The sequence below is a fragment of the Pelobates fuscus genome, chromosome 2 (genome assembly GCF_036172605.1).
Source record: "Pelobates fuscus isolate aPelFus1 chromosome 2, aPelFus1.pri, whole genome shotgun sequence".
Classification (NCBI taxonomy): Eukaryota; Metazoa; Chordata; class Amphibia; order Anura; family Pelobatidae; genus Pelobates; species Pelobates fuscus.
Window position 1 is genome coordinate 101804325 of NC_086318.1, and position 23666 is coordinate 101827990.

Genomic DNA, 23666 nt, shown 5'->3' on the forward strand with positions numbered 1-23666 from the left:
GGTTTGGGGTGTTTGTATTTATTAGACATTTGTGAGGATTCTCTTTGCATTTTGGGAATATTTCTAAAAATACCAACAGAATAAAAACATAATAACTTTCTATATTGATTGGGTGTATACCTTTTTTGTGACTTAAAGAGTCCCTTAAAATGGTCTCTCTCTATAAAATATGACTAGAGTGCTTTGTAAAGTGTAGTCTATTCATACCTGACAGCCATGGTCTAGAAGTAGTTGAAGTATGTCCAGATTCTCATTTTCAATGGCTATTGTAATTGCATTTCTTCCTAAAACATCCACTGAGTTAATGTTAAGGTCATCAGTGCTGCTGTTTTCTTCCAAGAGCTTTTTTACCATATAATAATCACCTGCAGGAAGAGATTGTAAAGTAGTCCAATCTGGTATATAAAATAAAATAGTACACTACCACTTACCAATGTAATGTATAATTTCAGTATAAAAAGCATCATTGTTTATGTCTCCAAGCAATACCCAAATCTATCATGAATTCATATATTATTGTCTAAAAAGAACACTATAGTCACCAGAACAATGTTAATATTGCTACCTAGTAACACCTATAGTGGCAGTCACACAGACAGTCACTGGAGGGGTTTCCTGGGTCAGTGCTACACAATGTGCAGCACAGACGTTCATCGTCTCCATGAATGCTTCCTATAGAAATGCAAGCGCAATAGCCTCTCTAGGGGCCATCCACAGGAATACTAGCGCGGCACTGAAAAAAAGGTCAGAAAAATGTTCAAGGGAGGCAAGGAAGGTCGGTGTCCTAAATAGTGATTACATACATACATACACACACACACTCACTGACAGAAACACATACACACTTACAAAACATACACTCTCACTGACAAACACACACTCACTAACAGACACACATAAACTAACACACTCAGTAACAGACATACAGTAAAACACTCACTGACACATTCACTGACACACAAACTAACACACTCACTGACACTCACTAGCAGACACACAAACACTACACACACTCTCTAACACTAACACACATACACAAACACATTTTGTTTTTAAATTTAATCCCCCAGCCTCCCTACCTTTGGGAGTGCTGAGGGGATTCCCTGGGGTCCAGTGGTGCGGCTGAGTGGCCAGTCCTGTGGGCGCACAAGTGAGCACTGTCCCCGGAGCGCTCTCTGCCCAGCTCCCTCGCATGCTGCTTACTGATGAGGTCATATTCCGGCTCCGGCATCAGTGTGGTGGGCGTGAGGTGGCCAGCTCCTGGGCCCCCCAGGAGAAGAGGCTGGCCACACTGGCGTACATACCGGGTCGCAGGGCGGGCGGGCCCCCTAGTGGGCCGGGCCAGGTCGCGGCCCCTGCGACCCCGGTATGTACGCCACTGTGCGTGTGTGTGAGGGATAGTGTGTGTGAGGGGGCAGTGTGTGTATGAGGGATAGTCTGTGTGGGTAAGGGGTAGTGTGTATGTTTGTGTGTGAGGGATGCAGTATGTGATGGTGCTGGGATGCCTAAATTGAGTGGGGATCGGTGCAAATAAAAGTGTTGGCTCTTCATGGGTCTGCCAGCCCCAAATGCTTAAAGGATCACTACAGTGTCAGGAAAACAAAGCGGTTTTCCTGACACTATAGTGCCCTGAGGTTGCCCCCACCTCTGAAACTGCTATGCATCTGAAGGGTAAATACCTGAGGGACCTGGCACCCAGACCACTTCATTGGGCTGATGTGGTCTGGGTGACTATAGTGTCCCTTTAACTTTTATTAAAATTGTGGTCCATATGCTATAACCAGGAGTGTTAAATAAAAAAAAAATATATCTACTTGTCCAAGGGACTAAAGCGATAGCCCAATCTACTTGTCTGTCATAACAATCTGCTTGTCCTGACACAAAATAATTTAATTTAAAAAGATTGGGGGCCTGCCAAGAGTACTGGACATTGGCAGGGCTATTTGCTGAACTCTGCATTTTCACAAAATAAATCTGAATGGAAAAATGGGGGCAAAAATAGATAATCTGGAAAAATTATCTAACTTGGCTTCAGTCACAACGTGGCTATTTCTGGTTTTGTATTCTTAGTTTTTCCATTTGGATATAGTTTTCAAACCTCCAGAGACTTGTGAATTACCCTGAGTGTCCTACACTCTGCCCTCCTATAGTCTCCCCTTTTTTCATAGTAAAGGGGCACGACAGTAGGACAGTAATGTAAACATTGCCTTTTCTCTAAAAAGGCAGTGTTTACATAAAAAAGCCTGTAGGTATATACTATACACACCAGAACAACCACATTAAACTGTAGTTGTTGTGGTGATTATAGTGTCCCTTTAACTGTTACATAACAAGGAGAGTGATTGCTACAGTGTGATAACATCATCTCATCCTGTATCTTGCTGCACATAGCATGCGGTCAATAACATTAGCATAGGGTGGGAAGAGGTACTTAGTTGCGTTCAGTTTTTTTTTTGTAAAGGTATCAGAAATGAGTGGGTCACATAAAAAATGTAGAACATCCCTTGTGCTTTACAATTGTGCTGTTGTGTTTCTTAACAGCAATGTGTCCTACTTTGCAAGGCACATTAATATAATTATATTGCATATAACTACCCTAAATATTTGTGTATCAGATTATATTCTGCTTCATCTACTGTTTCTTTATGTCATATATGTTTTGTTAGAATTAAATGTTTCCTATTGTACAGCACTGCTGAATATGTTGGCCCTATATAAATAACTGCAATTGTACTATAGTCAACAGAACAACTACAGCTTAATGTAATTGTTCTGGTGAGTATAATAGCTCCCTTCAGGCATTTTCATGTAAATACCGCCTTTTCAAAGAAAAGGCAGTGTTTAAATTGTCCCTAGGGACACCCTCAAGTGGCAACTCCTTAGATGGCCACTAGAGGGGCTTCCTGGCTCAGGGCTGCACAGTAAGCAGCCCTGCCGTTCAGCGTCACCACGCTCTGCATGGAGATGCTGAATTTTCCTCACAGAGATGTATTGGTTTTGATTGGGCAAAATGGCATTTGGCCTCACCCCTTGCCGATTTTAGCCAATCAAATGCTTTCACCATGGGTGCACCCCGTCCGTCCTCATTAAACTGCAATAGTCCCCCTCCAGTTCCACGTGTTGGACCGACACACCACCAAGTCGACACACAAATCTAGAAATAGTGACATTGAATTTGTGTCTGCTCTGTTCCAAACCCCTGGCAAGCGGCAAGGCTTGCCAGCAAGGATGGGGAACCATCTTGGACCATATCAAAGTACACTCAGAAAACAATGCCAAGCACTGCACCAAGTCATGCTTTACAGAGTGCACTAAATCCACGGTTCTAACCCTACCTAAATCATTACCCACCACATGGATCAAAATGGTGACAGCCCCTGACACGAACCTGCTAAGGGTAACGCACTCCAGGTGAACTTGCTTCCATGACAACCGCCCAATACCCCTCCAGCGAACCCTCGCTAACTCGGCTGGAATCCCCAAGTTCCGTCCATAGGAGCATGACTCTGCCCGTTGAGCTGCCCAATAGATAAACGAATGTCCCAATATCCATACATAGCAGGGAGCACACCCTGAAACAAATTACAACAAATGAGGCCAGACGTTCCGCTGATATCTCCTGGATGACCATTTACCTAAACACTGCACCGCCGAACCTGCAAAACTCAAGACGTTGGCTTGCGTCGCAGCCCTGATTCGAAAAGAATGAGGAGAGAAACCGGTAGGATCTCAACCACAAAATACCAACACTTTCCCAAGCACAGACGCAAACTGAAACCGCGTAAGCGGGGACCTATCTGAGTGTACCAATAGCGACACTGCCGATGGCAGAACCACCAGAAAACGATTGAAAAACAGTACCAGGCAAAATTCACCCCCACCCAGAGCCAAATACCCCTACCATTCTGACCTTTGACCTATGAATATGTAAGTCCACAAAACTATCTGACCAATGCACATCCGATAACAATAATGAGGCAACCGAACGGCTACTAGCTCCCCTGCCCGAAAAGCTCAGAAAAAAACGAACGCCACCTGAAATAAAAGACTCTCGCTATCCGAACCGCAAATACTAGGTAACGCCGCCATTAACCACCACAGAAAAACCCACGGTAATCGGCTGAATTCTGTCCGCACGCCTCCAACTCCAGTTGCGCAGGACACACTGCAAGCAAAACTCTTTTGTGATGTCTCGCCATCCCAAAAAAACTAAACAGGAATAATAGAGCAGACAGAGCTCTTTCTGCCACTGCGCAAGAGTGACCCTGCTTGAGTAACCTATTCAAATACTTCAACATAACCTCAAACCAGGCCATCTCAGATGACAGCCGCACCGACCCATCCACAAAAGACAACCAACCTGACCATACCGACCTGTATGCCTTCCACGTAGAGGCAGACAACTAGTCTGACACCAAGGACACCTCCTGAAAGACCGGGATCCTGCACTGCCGAGTGCCGACTGCCTCCCGCTCGTCCCGACCTCTGCTCCGTTGAACCAGACTTGATGAAAGGCAAGAGATGGACTCTCCGCCACCTGCTGCTCTGCTCCGATCAGCTCATGAGAAAGACCGGCCATCACCTCCGACAGGGAACCCACTCCATTGGAAGCCAGGTAAGCCTGCAGCATTCCAATCAGCGCATCTTTGGACACAGCAGCCATCTTGAAGAAGGGGACAGCTGAACAGCAGAAGGGATAAAGGGAAAAACCTGTTCCAGCCTTTCCTTCTGCGAATGGTGAGTACTCTCCCCTCTACACCACTTCTTATACCATCCCATCTCTGCAACATTGTATCCCTCTCTATCCCACCCCTTTCTCTAGGGCAGCAGTCATGCTTCCCCTTCCTCACAGTCCAGGGGATCCCTTTCCTAGAGTCTTGGGCTCTGTTTCTGTGAGTGTTGTGGGTGTGAAAGTGTGTGTAGTGTGGAGGAGGGATGTATGGGAGGATTGAGTGTGTCTCTGTGTGTTCAATTTTGTGTGTGGTGGCTGAGTTTTGTGTGCGTGTGTGTGTGTTGAGGGGAATCTGAGTGTGGCTGTGTGTGTAGTTCCGCACTCCTTTGCTTACGTTCCCTGGTGAACCAGTGGAGGGTAAGCTGGACCCCTGGTGGGGTTGTTCCATTGTCTTTACCAATGGCAGGTAAAGAGCACATTAAGAGCACATTAAGAGCACCCTTGCGAGAGCTGTACCTGATATTGGTACAGACCACAGCGCTCCTTCAATGAAATAAAGGAATGCATGGATATCTTTGAAGCTCCCTGCCGGAGCTGGAGCCAGGGCTGGCGCCACTGTTAGGCAAACTAGGCATTTGATGTTTCCTGGTGGGCTCCCCCTGTCTGGGGCCGCTGCGCTGGGAGAGCGGCTCTTGAGCCGCCCATAGCGCCAGGCCGATCCTTAAGGCGCCCAAAGGTGGCCAAGAGGATCCCTGTCACAGGAGCCCAGGAGGTACCCATCTGGTCACCTCAGGGCGCCCCTGAACCTGTATTAGGTAAGGCCAAGCAGGCATCTGCTTACCTTAATGGCAGGTGCCTGCTCTGCCAAAAAATGCCGGTAACCGGAGGAGAGGGGGACGGAGCAGGAAGGCAGCAAGGGAGGCTGTTCGTGCAGCCTCTTACTCCTCCCTCGGACGCCCTCTGTAATGCAGGGAGCCAGAATATGACGTCTTTCCGGTCCCGGCATACTAAACGGCTTGCTGGAGGAGTGAGGCGCTGCCCCATACTGGACCCCAGGGAGGTGAGTGTTTGAGTGTGTCAGTGAGTGCCTGCCTGTGTGTGTTTGTCAGTGAGTGAGTATGTATGTCAGTGAGTGTCTTTGTGTGTGTGTGTCAGTGAGTGAGTGTATGTCTGTCAGTGAGTGTGTGTCTGTCAGTAAGTGAGTGTCTGTCTGTCAGTAAGTGTCTGCGTGTGTGTGTCTGTCAGTGAGTGAGTGAATGTCTGTCAGTGAGTGTGTGTGTGTGTGTGTCAGTGAGTGTGTGTCAGTGAGTGAGTATATGTATGTCAGTGAGTGTCTGTGTCTGTCAGTGAGTGAGTGTATGTTGTCAGTGAGTGTATGTTTGTGTGTCTGTCAGTGAGTGAGTGTCTGTGTCTGTAAGTGAGAGAGTGTATGTTTGTCAGTAAGTGTCTGTGTGTGTCTGTCTGTCAATAAGTGAGTGTATTTATGTCAGTGAGTGTGTGTATATCTGTCAGTGACTGTGTGTTTGTGTGTCTGTCAGTGAGTAAGTGTGTCAGTGAGTGAGTGTATGTGTGTCAGTGAGTGAGTGTGTGTGTGTCTGTCAGTGAGTGTGTGTGTCTGTCAGTGAGTTAGTGACATGAGAGGGCGGCAAAATGGATCTTTGCCTAGGGCGGCAGAATCCTTGCACTGGCCCTGGCTGGAGCTCCCACCGGCCCCTGTCTGAGCCCGAGCCTCAGCCGCCTGGTTGCCAAATGAGTAAACAGGCTCTGTCTCTGGTTCCTTAATCAGTTCTACAGCAGAATGAGGATGGAAGAGCTCCCAGTGGCTGTCCGTTGAGGGAAATAATACACCTCTCACCAGTGCCTCTTATTTTTACATAACACAGAGCCCACAATCCCACGTGACCATGCTTCAACTCATTCTGGTGTGCTTGGAATCTTGGGAGAGGAGAGAGGTGTGTGAAATGATTCAGGTTAGTGAGTTACAGGGGTACAGTCAGTTATGCAGGAAAGGTTCATGCCCAGGTTCATGTTAACATGCCACACCATCCCCATACTGATGGCAGAGTGCAGAGAGTGGCTCATAATGGGCCTTATAGTGTTTATCAATACGGGAATGAAGCAGGAAGAAAGAATTATCGAAGGAAAAAAAATCAAGGGAAAAAAATTGAGAAAATAGGTCTGGAAATGCAAAAAGAGGAAAGAGCGAGCAAATAAAAGCATAAATAACCGGGAGTTGACATATACATAAGAAAAATGAAGAAGGACAAATAAAGCCCAAAGGCAAACCGGTATTTTACATGTTGGATACTAAAAGAAGATACAAAAAAAGAAAGGGGAAGAAAAAAAAAAACAATGAAAATTTAGTAAAAAAGAGCCAGAAAGAGCCGAAGTTGCAGAATAGCAAAATAAAAAAATTAAAATGAATGATAATATGAGTGTAATTGGGACAGAAACATACAGTAAAATTATACCAGATTAAAGCCATGCTTTTCAATGTATTAAAAATATTATTTGAAAGGTGGCATACCATTACTGCTACTGTAAAAGGGAAAGAGTACCAGATCCCTGATGCTTGGTGGCTGCTGGAGGAGGAATGTGTGTTTGCAGCACTACCAAACACAAAGAACAAGGCCCCTTCCTAAACTATAGGTAGGAACAAATTGAGGGAACTGGCAGACATGAGACAGATAATGGGGTGTTTAGGGTTTAAAGTATCACTATAGGGTCAGGAACACAAACATGTATTCCTGACCCTATAGTGTTAAAACCACCATCTAGCCCCCCTTGCCTCCCTAAAAATAGCAAAATCTTACTTGTATTCAAGCCTCAAGCTGCTGACTTTGTCACTGTTTCCTTTAGACCTGCCTGCTGACATTATTATTATTATTATTATTTTATTATTTATATAGCGCCATCACATTCCGTAGCGCTGTACATTGGGTGGACTAACAGACATGTAATTTTAACCAGACAATTGGACGTACAGGAACAGAGGGGTGGAGGGCCCTGCTCAATGAGCTTACATTCTAGAGGGAGTGGGGTATAGTGACACAAAGGGTAAAAGTAGGGTTACGAAGTAGGTTGTTAGAAAAGTATTCATTGAGGGCATCAGCAGAAGTGGTAGCCTGAGCCAATCACAGTGCTTCCCCAGTGTTTAGAGCAAAATAGCCTGAAGGTAATGATTCTACTCACCAGAACAAATTCAATAAGCTGTAGTTGTTCTGGTGACTATAGTGTCCCTTTAAGTTAGGTGAGAAGTCTTCAAATTTAGATGTGGTGCTAGGTTTAAGGGGTATTAATTATAGAAGATAACTTGGGTTTAGAAATGGGAGATTTATGGTTGGGGATTGGTTTAGGATTAAGCTAGAAAGTGATGTATGGTTGTTTAGTGTCAAGAAGGGGATTTAGGTAAAATACCCTTAGCACTCTTATGAAACATAGTGGAAAATTTATTCATACTTACCATAATTTTCTTTTCCTGGCTATTATTCATGGCAGCATATACACATGGGTTAGCTCCTCCCCTTCAGCCGATAGGACAGGAAAACCACCAAGGTTTTAAAAGGAGGCTCCATCCCTAAGGTCCTCAGTCAGTTTACAAGCTCTACAGTACATAAATAGAGACATTAATGGGTGGGAAGTATATGCTGCCATGAATAATAGCCAGGAAAAGAAAATTACGGTAAGTATGAATACATTTTCCACTTTCCTGGATAATCATGGCAGCATATACACATGGGGAATACCCAAGCTTACAAAGGGAGGGACAGAATAGCCAATCAAATAATCAGAATAATTCAACATAGAAGAATGAACTGAGTTAAGTACTTGAGTACCAATTGTGCATCATAGACTGTTTTAACGAACAGTATGAAATGCCAGACAAACGTGTCTAAAGAGGTTCAAATGCTAGCTTACAAAAAGTGTCAGCAGAAACCATTGCCATGGCAACCCATGATGCTGCAACAGCATGAGAGGAGAGTGCCCTGATACCCTCCAGCACAGGTAGAGAACGGACGTGACTTCCAAATTGTGCCTCATTAATTGCTTCAATGTCCAATATGTAATGCAGGACAAACTAGTTCAAAGAGGTCCAAATGCCAACTTTACAAAGTTTCAGCAGAGACCATTGCCATGGAAGCCCTCGAGATGCTGTAACAGTACTAGTGGAGAATGCCCCAAATCCTTTGGTGCAGGTAGACAATGGCATTGAAAGGCTCTCACTTTTAGGCAGGATCTCTGGTGCTACATGCAAGACAGCCATATCCTGTTGAAATTCAGTGAATGGGGGTACACAGGATCAAGCCTGGAGTTCACCCATTTTCCTTGCTGGGGTACCAGCCACCAGCACTTTCTGTGCTACCACCATGGAAGCTCCTTCTAGAGGTTCGAGTAATGGTTGTCAGGGCCCGTGAGACCAGTGGTACGTCACATATTGGCTTCACCACACTCAGTGGAGGCATGATATCATTCAATGCCTATATGAAGCAAAGTGCAGCTAAGTGCACACATTCACCTCGCTGAGGTACCAGTCACCAGCAACAGCAACGTCTGGGCTAACATCATGGAAGCTCCTGCTAGAAGTTCAGTCAGAGTCTGTGAGACCAGTGGTACGTCACATATTGGTTTCAACACTCTCAGCGCAGGCTTGAGTTCAATTGTTGCTTACATGAAGCAAAGCACCAGGGGCATCAATGCTCAATCGGTACCCTTCAGTACAGGTAGAGAATGACATAGATAAGCATTCACCATAGGCAGGATCTTCAGGTGCCAAATGCAAGACGACCATATCTGTTGAAAAGTAGTGAAAGGGGGTTCACAGGATCAAGCCTGGAGTTCACCCATTTTCCTTGCTGGGGTACCAGCCAACAGCACTTTCTGTGCTACCACTATGGAAGCTCCTTCTAGAGGTTCGAATAATGGTTCAGTCAGGACCCGTGAGACCAGTGGTACGTCACATATTCGCTTCACCACACTCAGTGGAGGCATGATTTCAATCAATGCCTATATGAAGCAAAGTGCAGCTAAGTGCTCCTCTAGAGTGTTATAACACAGAACCTTTCAAGGTCTGAACGAGGAGTAATTCCAACAGACAAAAGCATGTCAAGCTTAGTAAAGCCTGTATAGAATTGTAGGAGGATCTCAATGACCGTCTCAGGGATGCCTATACTAATATGGACTCCCGCATCAACACCAGAACTTGAGGATCCTGGTGTGTCATGGGGCCTTGTAATAGGTCTGGACGTACAGGAATTTCCCTTGGAGGTTCCAGAATCATCTTATTCATCATAGGAATTAGAGTCGACACGGTCTTCCACTGTCACCTTTTGCATTGCCTTTTTAGGAAAGTCGAAAACAGGAAAATATGTACATCAGACTAAAATTCAAAATTTGAGTCAGTGTATCCTGAACCTGAGCATTCTGGTCCTAGCATGTAAAAAATACTTCTGGACCTGGCAGGTCCAAGAAATGGCCATCAGATCTATGTAGGGTATCAGACAATCTGCGTCAACCCTGAGGATACGTCAGGACATGGTTGCCAATCCACCTTGTCCACATTTATTCTGCTCCAGCAAACAGCCATTGTATTCTGAGCCACTGGTTGTTCTTCTGTGCCCTGATCATTATGGGCTGGAATTCCATCAATACGTATCTGTGAGACCCATCTTGGTAGATATAGGATACAGTTGCATTGATATTTGAGCAAATTTGACTGAGGACCTTAGGGATGGAGCCTCCTTTTAAAACCTTGGTGGTTTTCCTGTCCTATCGGCTGAAGGGGAGGAGCTAACCCATGTGTATATGCTGCCATGATTAGCCAGGAAAATGGAATTGTATTATCTAAAATGTATCCGCTACTTTCTAGTTTTAGTGGAGGTTACTGCAAGAATATGCACATCTTAGGGATTTGCAGCAACCACATCAATTTCAAGATACATCTCTTTTTTACATTTATTTTTTTTTTTCTGCATGCTTTAATGCATCTGTCTGTGTGTCTTTAATTCTCATCCAGAGTTACACTTGGGGCAGTGCCCCACCAGTTTTTATTTAGACAACAAATAATCTGCGGTAGTTTAGGACCACTATGTTTTTTTTCTGGAAGGAAAGTTAACCTATAAAAATCCTGGGGGTAAGTAGATAAGCAGTTTCTATTAAATAGGTTCAGTACTGCAAAGCCCCTCCTCACTGACTGGTTCCAGGTTGGAGAAGCTTTCTTGAAAGCTACTAGGCATATCAAGGAAATGGCACATATTTGGAATTTCTCCTGTTTCAGGAAGTTTTGCACATGCCTAGTTTCCTTTAATAATGAATTCCATCGGCATCCCATTGAGTTGTCATGTATGCAACAGAACCAGATGCCCACGAGTAGAGACATGCTATTGGGCTCTCTATTCGGGGGCATTATTGGCTCACGAGTGAAGTTACCTTAGAGTAGCACAGAGAGAGCAGAATGCCAGCAGCTTCTGTCCCCTGCCATATAAAAGTATATTACATTACCATTTTATCTCCCTCTGTAGTCTTAGTGTCTATTAAACAATGGAATGTATTAAAAATATATTATACATTTATCCAGGGAAGACAAGGGAAGGGAGAGAAAATTGCTGACATTATACTATACTGCATTTCACTAATAGTTTTACTAACTCCTACTGCAGATTGCATAGAGTAGCCTCAGCTACCCAGTGCCCACTCTCTTATTTAAAGTGCTCAGACACTGTTGCTGACACCTGAGACACTCAAGCAGTCACTAGTTGAAAAGTTGTGAAGCTCCACACTGCAGGACTGGGGCTGTGACTGTAAGGACTAAGTGGATTCTGATCATTTCAATCTGTAATTATTGCTGCTTTTCTGAACCATGTCACCTGCTTCTTGTCGCCATATTACCACTGCAGATTGATTATATTTCCTGCCGCAATTGTAATAAAGAGTTTATCGCTATCCTGCTGCGTTAACCCTGCATACACTGTGTGCTGAGAGCTAATTTCGAGTCAGAAGTAGCTGACATGTTTCAAAACAGCAGCAACATTTACTAGACAGCTAAAGTTGTCCTAGAAGGAGCACTACTGAAGATGATATGAGAAAAGGGAGAGCTATAATTAGATAAAGAGCATTATATAGAGACATGTACTCTGTTCTGTGTAATCACATTGATCCTGGCTGTGCAGGACAGTTATGGGTATACAGTATTCTTATTATCTATTTGACTCATGTCTATCTCTTCTCATAATATCATGATAGTCTACCCAGCACTGTGTATTGTGTTTATTCTGTGCCCAGCTCTGTGTATTTTATGAGTATCTCTATATTAAACTCACCTTCATGTATTCTTTTGGTATCTTTTTATCGTACTGGGTTATTTGTATTGTATACATCTTTGTATTGTACCAAGTTTTGAGTATTCTATGGATATGCAATATCAATGCAATGTTTGTGAGCCCAGGACATACTTGAAAACGAGAGAAATATCAATGTATCCTTTCTGGTAAAATATTTTATGAATAAATAAATATCTCTATATTATACCTAGCTGAGTATTGTATGGGCAATACTGTAGTTTATGCAGCTCAGTGTATTGTATTGAGACTATCATTAGGGGGTTAGTGGTTATGTAGACAGAGGCCACAGGTCAGAAGATGTTGGCTACAGAGTTTAGAGGTGAAGTCAAATTCTGGGGGAGGAATCAGGTGTCTGACAATATAAAAACATCACCAGCCACCCCTGCTATCTATCCTCTTCCTAGCTTGAACTTTGTATCCCTCTAAGAGTGGAATTACACAACTATGTTGCAATCTTGATGAGTTTACACGCTTATATTTTGCAAGCTGTCCCCCGGTGTTTACACTTTATAATTATTTACTTCCCAGATACACCAAATAAGGCCATTTCCTGTTATAGTAAAGGAAACCTTGGCAACCTACGTGTCTGTGAACTACATTCCCCATGTTGCCCAGTAAACCTTATGCCGAAGGAAAAATTTGGCTCGCAAACATCAGGGGTGCTAAGATTAATCATTACTGTGACATATTACAATCCAGCATTGGATTCAGGGCCTTAATGTCAAATTCATAATTTTAGCACAATATCCAACACAGGATCATCCAATATTCAAGGGCCAAAAAAGGGACATGCAGCACTCTGTATTGCTTTCTGGCACATGGAGGGTTAATTATAACGTGGACATCACAAAATCAGTATCGTACCTTTCTCGCAGGCCAGTAAGAACAGCTTTTCATCCAAAGTGGTCTCTTCTTTTACTTCCCGGACATCTTTGAGAGCCAAACATTTATTTGGCGAGGAAGAATCAGTGCTCTGGTATAGAGCAGCCATGATGATAAAATCCCATCGGACACCCTGTCACTTGCAGGGCTTCCCTTTAGGGATCACCGACCGTGATTCCATCCTTTGCTACTGCTCCATTCTATTTTCCTTCTCTCAGATGCATCAGATTCCCCCTGCTCCCTTCCCCTGACAATACTCAGCTGTAAAAGGGTTTGTGATGCTCAGATGTAAACCAGGACCCAATTGGCTGTTTTTTTTTTCTTTTCCTTTTTTTTCATTAGTCTGTGCACATTACCTTTTGATTGGTTCTTGCATTATTTTTTCTGCTATCTTTATTGGTCCTGCCTGCAGTGATGTGCAATGTTTCCCTCAAGAGAATGCTTTGCATCAGCTGTCAAAGGACAATGCATTTTGCTTCCAGCTAGCATAACTAGGGCATCTGTTTCTCAAACACTGTATTAACCCCTTTTGAGAACGACTCAAGAATCTGCAGCTGTGACTGACAATTAAGTGGGATTGCATAAAGAGATCAGCTGAGCTTGTGTAGTTTCGAAGTAGGCTGTTGCATAAATTGCATGCAGAATTTATGGTTTATCGCTCTGCATTGCATGTATTAACAGCTGACAATCATTTTAAGTAGCATTACTAAAATATTCAAAATATATATATATAACAAAAGGTAACTAGAACACTGATATGGGCAATCTAAAAATACAATGAAAAGCTAAAAACAGAATGCATAGTCATAAGTGGACAGCTCAGAAATCCCTGCTTTATTATTAACGGATGACTGAGCTGAGTATTGTGGGAAACATAGTCCACATTAGCAGTAGCTTCAAAAGGCTAAAAGATGCACGTATTTCAATGTTAATATAGAAGATGACAGGTTAACGGCACATATGCCATCTATTTTCATCACCACCACACTATAAAAAGGAATTAAACAGGCAGGTCACATCACTTTAGGATGTTGAGTTTGTGTGATTAATGACGATGACTGAAGTTAAGCCCTGTTTTAAGTTGATAAAGTTTTTTTGTGTTGGGAGCGTTTCCTGGAGTAAACTGGTCCATGAATTTTTGATCACCATCGCATTTAAAACACTTACAGGATACCAGCTGTAAGTCAGAAAAAAAACCTTTATTGATCAGTGTTTCACCAGGAAGAATTCACTAAAGAAACACTATAATGTTAGGAATATAAAACTGTATTGCTAACACTATAGTGTCTTCCTGCTCCCTCACTCCCCTCCCACCCCCACGGCAATTAAAGAGTTTAAAAAGCCCTTTAAACATTAACCTTACTGCAGCACCGCCTATTTGGATGTTATTGCAAGCAGGGACATTATACGCATGTGCAGTGAGTGCCGTGTGCGCATTAGACCTTCCCCATAGGAAAGCATTGAATCATTCACGCAAAGCGTCCGGATGTCCAGCATAGTTTCACAGAGTGCCTGTCAGCCACTAGAGGCAGTCTTAACCTCTCAATGTACCCATTCCAGTTTCTCTAAACCTGCAATATTTCCAGATGTAGGGATAAGGGGACAGGGACACTGCACACAGACCACTTCAATAACATGAAGTGGTCTGGGTGCCTATAGTGTCCCTTTAACATCTCTATTTTTCATATATGTTCTGGAGATAATAGTATTTTACAGGTAGGTTTCCAAAAAGACAGATATCATCTCATAAGGTTTTACTATGTAGCATACACTGCATAAACTTTGTTTATAATTTCATATAATCATTCTTGGTTTAAATTTCATATGATCCTACTGGGTTTATAATTTCATATGATCATACTCGGTTTATAATTTCATATGATCCTACTCGGTTTATAATTTCATATGATCATACTCGGTTTATAATTTCATATGATCCTACTCGGTTTATAATTTCATATGATCATACTCGGTCTATAATTCCATGTAATCATTTGAGCTTGATTGGAGACGATCTTCAGGTACAGCTTAGTTATATAATTCCATAACCTTTTACTGGGGACAGCAGTCCATTAACAAACCTACCTTACTCTTGTTGTAAATTGTAGACGCTGACAGCGCTGTATTTAGCGTGAGGCTGACAAGGCATTTGCCTTGGGTGGCACTTTCAGGGGGGCGGCAAAAAAGCCGCCCCCAAACGCCCTGGCAAATGCCTTGCCAGACTCTTGCCATGGGGGACCAGAGAGCTGGCTGGCTGGCCACCTCAGGCCCCTCTCCCCCTAGGCTGGCATGCACTTATGTAGGAGGCAGGCAGAGAGCGAGTGCTCTCCCCTGAGCTCTTCCTGCTCAGCTCCCTCGGGCGTACCGCAGTGATGCCGGAGCCGGAATTTAATGTCACTCTGGCTCTGTGCACGAGGGAGCTGAGTAGGAGGATCAGAGCTCCCTCGCTGCCCGCATCCACTGCCCACCTTGTGACCACCCCCCTGCCAAGCTGCAGCCAGAACCACTGGACCACAGGGAAAAATCCACTAAAAAAAATTGTGAGTGTGTTAGTGTGTTTGTTAGTGAGTGTGTGTGTCTTTTAGTAAGTGTTAGTGTGTGTCTGTTAGTGAGAGTGTGTGTCTGTTAGTGAGAGTGTGTGTCTGTTAGTAAGTGTTAGTGTGTCAGTTAGTTAGTGTGTGTGTGTTAGTGAGTGTTAATGTGTGTCTGTTAGTGAGAGTGTGTGTGTCTATTAGTGAGAGTGTATGTGTCTGTTAGTGAGAGTGTGTGTCTTTTAGAGTGTGTGCGCCTGTTAAAGTGTGTGTGTCTGTTAATGAGTGTGTGTGTGTGTGTGTGCATGTCTGTTAGTGAGTGTGTGTGTCTGTCAAAGAGTGTGTGTGTCTGTCACTGAGAGTGTATATGTGTTTGTCAGTGAGTGTCAGTTAGTGTGTGTCTGTTAGTGAGAGAGTGTGTGTGTCTGTTAGTGAGAGAGTGTGTGTGTCTGTTAGTGAGAGTGTGTGTCTTTTAGAGTGTGTGCGCCTGTTAAAGTGTGTGTGTCTGTTAATGAGTGTGTGTGTGTGTGTGTGCATGTCTGTTAGTGAGTGTGTGTGTCTGTCAAAGAGTGTGTGTGTCTGTCACTGAGAGTGTATATGTGTTTGTCAGTGAGTGTGTATGTGTGTTTGTCACTGAGAGTGTGTGTCTGTCATTGAATGTGTGTGTCTGACACTGAGTGTATATATGTCTGTCAGTGAGTGTGTATGTGTGTTTGTCAGTGAGTATAGGTGTGCCCCAGTGTGTGTCTGTGTCTGTGACACTGAGTGAGTGTGTGTCTGTCAGTGAGTATGCATATGTGTCTTGTTAGTGTATATGTGTGTCTGTCGGTGAATGTGAGTGTGTGTCTAACTGTGAATGAGTGAGTGTGTATGTCTGTGAATGTGTATGTTTCAGTGAAAGTGAGTGTTGGTTAAACAGTGTGTGTGACAATGACGGTGTATTTGTAAGTGAGTGTATGCCAGTGCATGCATCAGTGAGGGTGTGTGTCTGTCAGGAAGAGAAATTTGGAAGGGGGAGGTGTGGGAGGGGGTAAGTTTTGTCATGCCTAGGGCAGCACAAAACCAGAATACACCACTGGACGCTGGACATTGAGACCTTGGATATATTGAGACAGGAAGTCATGCTGCTTGTATAGAAATATCTAACCTTTCCATTGCCTCAACAATACTTCAAGGTCCTGACAAATGCCAAAACCAGCTATATCACCTACCAAATTGTTTGTTCATCACAATGGTTGAAAAAAAAAAAGGTTTACAACTATAAGTTTGGTTTCTATAGACATTAAAATAAAGTTGAATTGTAATAATAATAATAACACTAATCTAAACAAAAACAATAGGTGGTTGTCAATAAAATGTATTGCTTGGTCACATAATAATAATCATAATCTTAAGCAGAACAACAAGATGCCCAAAACCTAATCGACTTCAATGTACCTGCCAAAGTTAATTTACTAAAGGGACACTATAGTCACCAGAACAAGTACAGCTTATTGCATTTGTTCTGGTGAGTAGAATCATTACCTTCAGGCTTTTTGCTGTAAACACTGTCTTACATTACAGCCTAGTGATAACTTCACTGGCCACTCCTCAGATGGCTGCTAGAGGTGCTTCCTATCTCAGTCTTGCCTAGTGTGCATCACAACATTTAGTGTCTCCACCCTCTGCATGCAGACACTGAACTTGAGAAGATGCTGATTGGCCAGGGCTGTGTTTGACTTGTGCGGGCTCTGCCCCTGATCTGCCTCCTTTACAGTCTCAGCCAATCCTATGGGGAAGCATTGGGATTGGATCAGGCTACCACTTCTGATGATGTCAGCAGACAGTTTCACAGGCAAACAGGGGCAGAGGTAGCAGTTTTTTGAGTTTTTCTGTTGTATCTTTGCCTTAGTTTATATCTTTCTTTTTCAACCTGCAATATGTTCCTAGATTTTTTTTATTTATTTACTAGTAGATACATATGTCTTGTCCCTGAGATGCTTACAATCGTTGATACTTTGAAGATATTCTGGATAATTTTATTCAGACAGCAAGGCCTCAATGTCTGTGAGCTCTGCAATGTTACTCTAAATAAAATGTGTTTTTCAATCCCAATACACACGCAGCAAATCCCTTGCTTTAGTGCAACATTATAGTGAACAGATAATTTTCTATAGAATATTTACATTGTTAGCTGATAACTTCATTGACAGCCAGTGTCTTAACCCTCTGCATGGAGACACAGAACTTTCCTCATAGATATGCACTGATTCAATGCACCTCTATGACGAGATGCTAATTGGCCAAGGCTTTGTTTGACTTGTGCTGGCTCTGCCCGTTATCTGCGTCCACGACAGTCTCAGTCAATCCAATGCTTTCCTATGAGAAAGCATTGTGATTGGCTCTGATAAACACTTCTGATGATGTCACCCAAGCAGGCAGATCAGGGGCAGAGTGAGCAGCAGCAGCCTAGAATAAAAGTAAGATTTAACTATATTTAGGGGGGCAAGTGAGGGTCGGGGGGGGGGGGGGGGGCTAGATGGTGGTTTTAACACTATAGGGTCAGGAATACATATTTGTGTTCCGGACCCTCTAGTGTTCTTTAAACTCCAGTTGTAGAATATCAATCCCCCCCACGGAAATCTATGGGAAAATTGATATTGGAAAAAACATCCCTACTCATAGTGTCCAACTAATTATCAATTAATATAGGTGTGACAAAGTAAAACATACTCATTTGTCTTCGTAAAGAATGTGGTGATTTCTGTGAGTAACACAGGTACTCAAAATACTAGCAGATTTAATGTATATATAGTATTTCTACACCTTTCTCTTCTTCCAATCTCTTATGCAGTGCAAGAGTGCATTAACAGTCTTTCTGCATAAGAAGAAAGTATACAGATTTTATAGGACAATAAAAGAAAATCTGAAAAAGATTTTATATATATATTAACCTCTCTAAATCTGTTAGTTACCATAAATCAATTCATCACTGTATCTTTAACTGGTCTGTGATCACATAATACACTTTACACTCTTACACTACAAATCTGAACATTGGAGACGCCCGAGAATATTACTTTATTTTTATTTTTAACATGTGTTTTTGCACACAAATATCAACATTTAACTTTATTACTAATATAATGACAGTAACATAAGCACAGATTACCAAATATATTATGTACAGATTAATCATTAATTCTGGTGTGTGGGGGAAAAAATCCCATTTTAATTTACCATTGCTTGCATGTTTCATAATTTTTTTGTTGATTTTTTTTTAATTCAAACTGATGACATGACACTAATTTGAGAAACATTATACATCACCTGCAAGCAAGTTTATACACAGATTCTAGTAATTCCATGATCTTTAACCCCTTAAGGACACATGACGTGTGTGACATGTCATGATTCCATTTTATTCCAGAAGTTTGGTCCTTAAGGGGTTAAAGGGACACCATAGGCACAAAAACAACTTTAGTTTAATTAAGCAGTTTTGTTGTATAGATCATGCCCCTGCAGTCTTACAGCTCAATTCTCTGTCATTTAGGAGTAAAATCACTGTTTATGCAGCCCTAGTCACACCTCCCTGCATGTAATTTGCACAGTCTTACTACACAAGTCATGCAAAGAGAGTTCTAATGCTTAACCCCTTAAGGACCAAACTTCTGGAATAAAAGGGAATCATGACATGTCACACATGTCATGTGTCCTTAAGGGGTTAAACTTACTTCATTGCACAGTGAGTTTAATTTAGAATGTCTTATCTCTTGCTCTGTCAATAGCCTTCCAGACCCTGCATGAGTTGCCTGCATGTGATTAAAGTTCAATTCACAAAGCAGGAGATAAAAACTATAAACTTCTAAAGCAAGTTAACTTCTGGTTGAAAATGAAACCATTTTCCCCCATACAGGCTGAGTGAGTCACAGCCAGAGGAGGTGTGGCTAGGGCTGCATATACGAAAACAAAAATGATTTAACTCCTAAATGGCAGAGATTTGAGCAGTAAAACTGCAGGGGTATGATCTATACACACAAAAAAAACACTTAATTGGTGTTTTGATGCTTAAAGTATCCCTTTAAAAAAAAAAAAAAAAAAAAACACCCTGAGGCATTTAGTGGACAAAGCATGGCAATACAATGATGTTTAATTAATTAAACTATATCATTATTTTAAAATTTTCAGATCCTTTACCCCATCAGTGATCATTTAATAAAAACCTTAACTCACAACAAGTAAGGTAGGTTGCTCCACTCACATTCTAAAATTAGAGAAATATTGGTAAACTATATTATCTCCTACCATGTAATTGTATCATAATATTATTATTATTATTATTATTGCCATTTATATAGCGCCAACAGATTCCGTAGCGCTTTACAATATTATGATACTAGCAACACTATGGGGCTTATTCACTAAACTTTAAATTGTAGTGAGTTGAGAACCAATATATAGCCAAAATGTTTATGAGGAGGCAACCTTAGGCATTCCAGATGTTGTGGATTACATCTCCCAAAATACTCTTACAACCGTAATGCTGGCAAAGCATGAGGGGAGATGCAGTCCAAAACATTTGGGGTGCCGAGGGGTGCAATCACAGATTACTCAGTATATAATACAGAATGATATCCCATTAATGAAACCTCTCATACATGTTTAACTAGGTTTTTTGTTTGATTTTTTTTTATTCAATAAAGATTAAATCAACAGTGTTCCTCAGCTCCAGCTCACAATATCTAACTATTCAGATTTGAAAAATATACTGACTTGAGAACAGTAAAGTTAATTTCACCATTTAATGCCTGTTCTCGTGCATGGAACACCACAAATCTGATCTCTGATCTTTGGAAACTGGTATTAAAAAAACACTGACCCAAAGTATGAGGCATCTGGCATACTAAACATGGCATTTAAACGGTGGAGATACTAAAGAACTTCATTATTTTAACTTATTCAGTCCTTTTCCCATTAGGCACGCAAATACTGTCATCACCATCTTTGGTTTAACTTCTACCAAATCTTCAGGCAGGGCATAGATCCGAGCACCAATCTTCCGAGCAATAGAAATGGCGTACCTTAAAATAAAAAATAAAAAATATCACTCAGTTTGGATTTCTTTGTAAAAGGATTTTCAATTGTTGGGGGTAATATTTTGTATAATGCAATTTCAGTTTCCATATGTGCTAGTGTATATTGCAGGCACCTTCAATGACAGACATAGAAAAACTAACTCCAGCTGATGTTGGCTGAGATTTTAAACATACTGGGGAAATAAAACACTTGGCAAAACCTTCTCATTCTGTCTGAATACATGTAATTTAGGTGGTGGAAGGGATGTATCATTGAAAATGGAATTTAAAGAAAATCAGAAGAGCAACCCCTCTTGAAGTAGCTCTTATTGTCTAAGTCAAATTGTCAACTATCCCATCACTTCCCAACTGGCCTTTCTACTTTAATAGTCAATAGTTATAATAAATCCCAACCCATCGGATGACTTATTTTATATACATTTTTCATCTTAATTTACATTGTCTTCAAGCACAACCAGAACACATCACACACATTATTTAACCCAATACAGGAGTACAGCACTATAGAAGGAATACCCATTTACAATATTTTTTGCAAATGTTAAGCACTCATAAGTAGAGAATAACTGGCAAGAACAGAGGTAAGTACTTTTTTTTACTTTGTTTTTAATGCACTAATCACCGAAACATATGATTCATAAATGTTTACTATAGTGAAGAAACAGTACGTTTGTCACCTACAAAGAAGTAACAACTCTACTTTAATTATTCCTATCAATGCCCTCTTCATTTTTTTGTGTAAAACATTATTCTAACATTGGCTTAATCAATAAGGCTTGTTTGAGCAGGGTCCTCATTAAATTATTATTCCTGTCAAAATTTGTAACAGTTTGTCTTATTTGCTTTAAAGCCCCCCCCCTTTATAATATTGTAAAGTGCTGTGGTATACGTTGGCGCTATATAAATAATAATAATAATGCTCTGTAACATGTCACTACTCCTACAAATGAGCAATGCGCTTATTAAACAGCGGTTAGCCTGACTTCAGTTTCCATAACAGCCGATCTCAAATAGCATCAACTTCTGACAGTTTATCTACAGCTGGGTTTAGAATGCGCGTACCCAGTATGACTACAGAGGGAAACATTCCACACATTGCAAAATGCATGCATAGGAAGAAACAGGCTTCAATTACCATTTATTTCCAGGTAAATAAATTTTAAAATAGGAAATATAGAGTAGTTGCTTATCTATAAACAGGTATTGACATATCCCAGATACCAGGTCGCCATGGCTACTAGGAAATTTGTCGTGGCCTGGTATTGGGGAGCTCCCCCGAGGTGACCGACTACGTAATATCGGAGGCGGGTAGGCGGCTGACTGAGTGTGGAGCCAGTGAGAGAGTTGTAATCTTCTAATCTTCTTACTCTGCTCCTTTGCGCGCCCTACAGTGATGCCGGGAGCCAGAATATGCCACCCTTCAAATATTTACATATTAACTGCTTTTTAAACCAATATTATAAAATCTTATAAATATGTACACACGAAAAGTCAAAACGAGATCATGTAAAAATCACAGGCTTAGAAAGTAGTCCCCATGAAAGCTTGTTTCAATTGGAATTTAAAGGAACACTCCAGGAACCATAACAACTTCATCAGAATTAAGTTGATATGGGGGCAGGAGGTCTCTGGCGCCTTCTTACATTTAGGGGTTAAACTGTCCTCAAGCAGTTTATCCCTAATTTCTTTAACCCAGTGCATTTTAATGAAGACAGTGCCCTTCTGCTGCTCTCTGATTCTTGAAACAGGAAGCTTCTGACTCAAAGACAATCAGCAGCATCCCTTTCCATGGTAGTCCTTAGCTTCCATTTTGAAACTTTTCAGAAAGCGGACAGCGAGATTGAGTGCTATAGAGAGAGATTTTGGTTAAACTGTTTGTGAACGGTTTAACTCTTAAAAGTAAGCCTACACCACGAACCGCCTGACACTATAGCAACTTAAAGGGACACTATAGTCAACAGAACAACTACAGCTTAATGTAGTTGTTCTGGTGAGTATAATCATTGCCTGCAGGCATTTTAATGCAAACACTGCCCTTACAGAGAAAAGGCAGTGTTTACATTGCCCCCTAGGGACACTTCCAAGTGGCCACTCATCAGATGGCCACTGGAGGTGCTACCTGGGGCAGTGCTGCACAGTATGCAGAACTGCTGTTCCGCATCTCCACGCTCTGCATAGGGACGCTGAAGTTTCCTCATAGAGATGCATTGATTCAATGCATCTTTATGAGAAGGTGCTGATTGGCTAAAACAGTGTTTGGCCCCGCCCCATCCCACCTCCTTGCTGATATCAGACAAAATCGGCAATTCTGATGATGTCACCATGGAGGCGGATCGGGGCTGGGCCAGCATCGGCAGACCAGCGCGACATTTAAATAAGGTGATGGATTAAACACTATAGGGTCAGGAATACATGTTTGTGTTCCTGACCCTATACTGTTCCTTTAATTTTGATGAAGTTGTTATAGTGCCTGGAGGGTTCCTTTAAATGGGCATAGTATCTCAGCAGGCACTGACACACTGTGGCAGCAGTATATATGTTTTGTGTTTCTACATTTGAGACATGATTAATAAACTCTTTGGACTTGGACTATTGTTCTTAAGGCTGGCTACAATTTTAATGTTCATTTGCAGCACTTTGCTGCATTACTGTAATAATGTGCTGAGATGGTACACATTGTGGACTGTGGACTCGAGCTGGATGCTTCACATTTTTAAACCTTGTGGCAATTTTGTCTAATAAGGAAGTGTGGAGAGATGGTGAAATTTATGATGAGAGCCTATTCAGACTTTATTATCTTCACAGGGATTACTTTTTGTGCTTGTGATTTTTTATTTTTTTTTACCTTGTTTCTAATTTTGACATTAGTGTGTATTTACTAGTGTGTTTTTTGAAGCTACCAGATATTACAATATTTATTTAAAGGGACACTAAGCATCAGAATAACTTTAGCTTAAAGAAGGGTAGAGGAGCGATGACGTGACGTGCACGTGGTGACGTCGCGCGGACGAGGGGAGCGGAGGGAAGAGGAAGCGGCAACCGAAGCCGTCTGATGGCGGACGCTGTGTGTTGCCTGCATAACTGCTGAGCTTCTACCGTAATTGCCACCGCAAACTGCTGACGACTGCCGGAGGAGCTTTGAGGAGTGAGAAGGGGGGAGACGGAGCAA

At 42.0% G+C, this 23666-nt stretch overlaps 2 protein-coding genes across 3 annotated transcripts in view; both read right to left on the minus strand.

Annotated features, from left to right (window-relative positions):
- Positions 1–13163, minus strand: part of TRPC1 (transient receptor potential cation channel subfamily C member 1) — a 71824-nt gene extending 58661 nt beyond the window's left edge. Inside the window, exons 1-2 of the mRNA XM_063442502.1 lie at positions 12874–13163; positions 208–365 (exon numbers count right to left, since the gene is read on the minus strand). Of these exons, the coding sequence (XP_063298572.1) occupies positions 208–365; positions 12874–13000 (285 nt within the window). The 5' untranslated portion in view covers positions 13001–13163. The remainder of the gene's footprint in view (positions 1–207; positions 366–12873) is intronic.
- A 6629-nt stretch (positions 13164–19792) lies between these two features.
- Positions 19793–23666, minus strand: part of PLS1 (plastin 1) — a 95421-nt gene continuing 91547 nt past the window's right edge. For both annotated transcript variants that reach the window (XM_063442503.1, XM_063442504.1), the window contains one exon: positions 19793–20482. In XM_063442503.1, the coding sequence (XP_063298573.1) occupies positions 20347–20482 (136 nt within the window). In that variant the 3' untranslated portion in view covers positions 19793–20346. The remainder of the gene's footprint in view (positions 20483–23666) is intronic.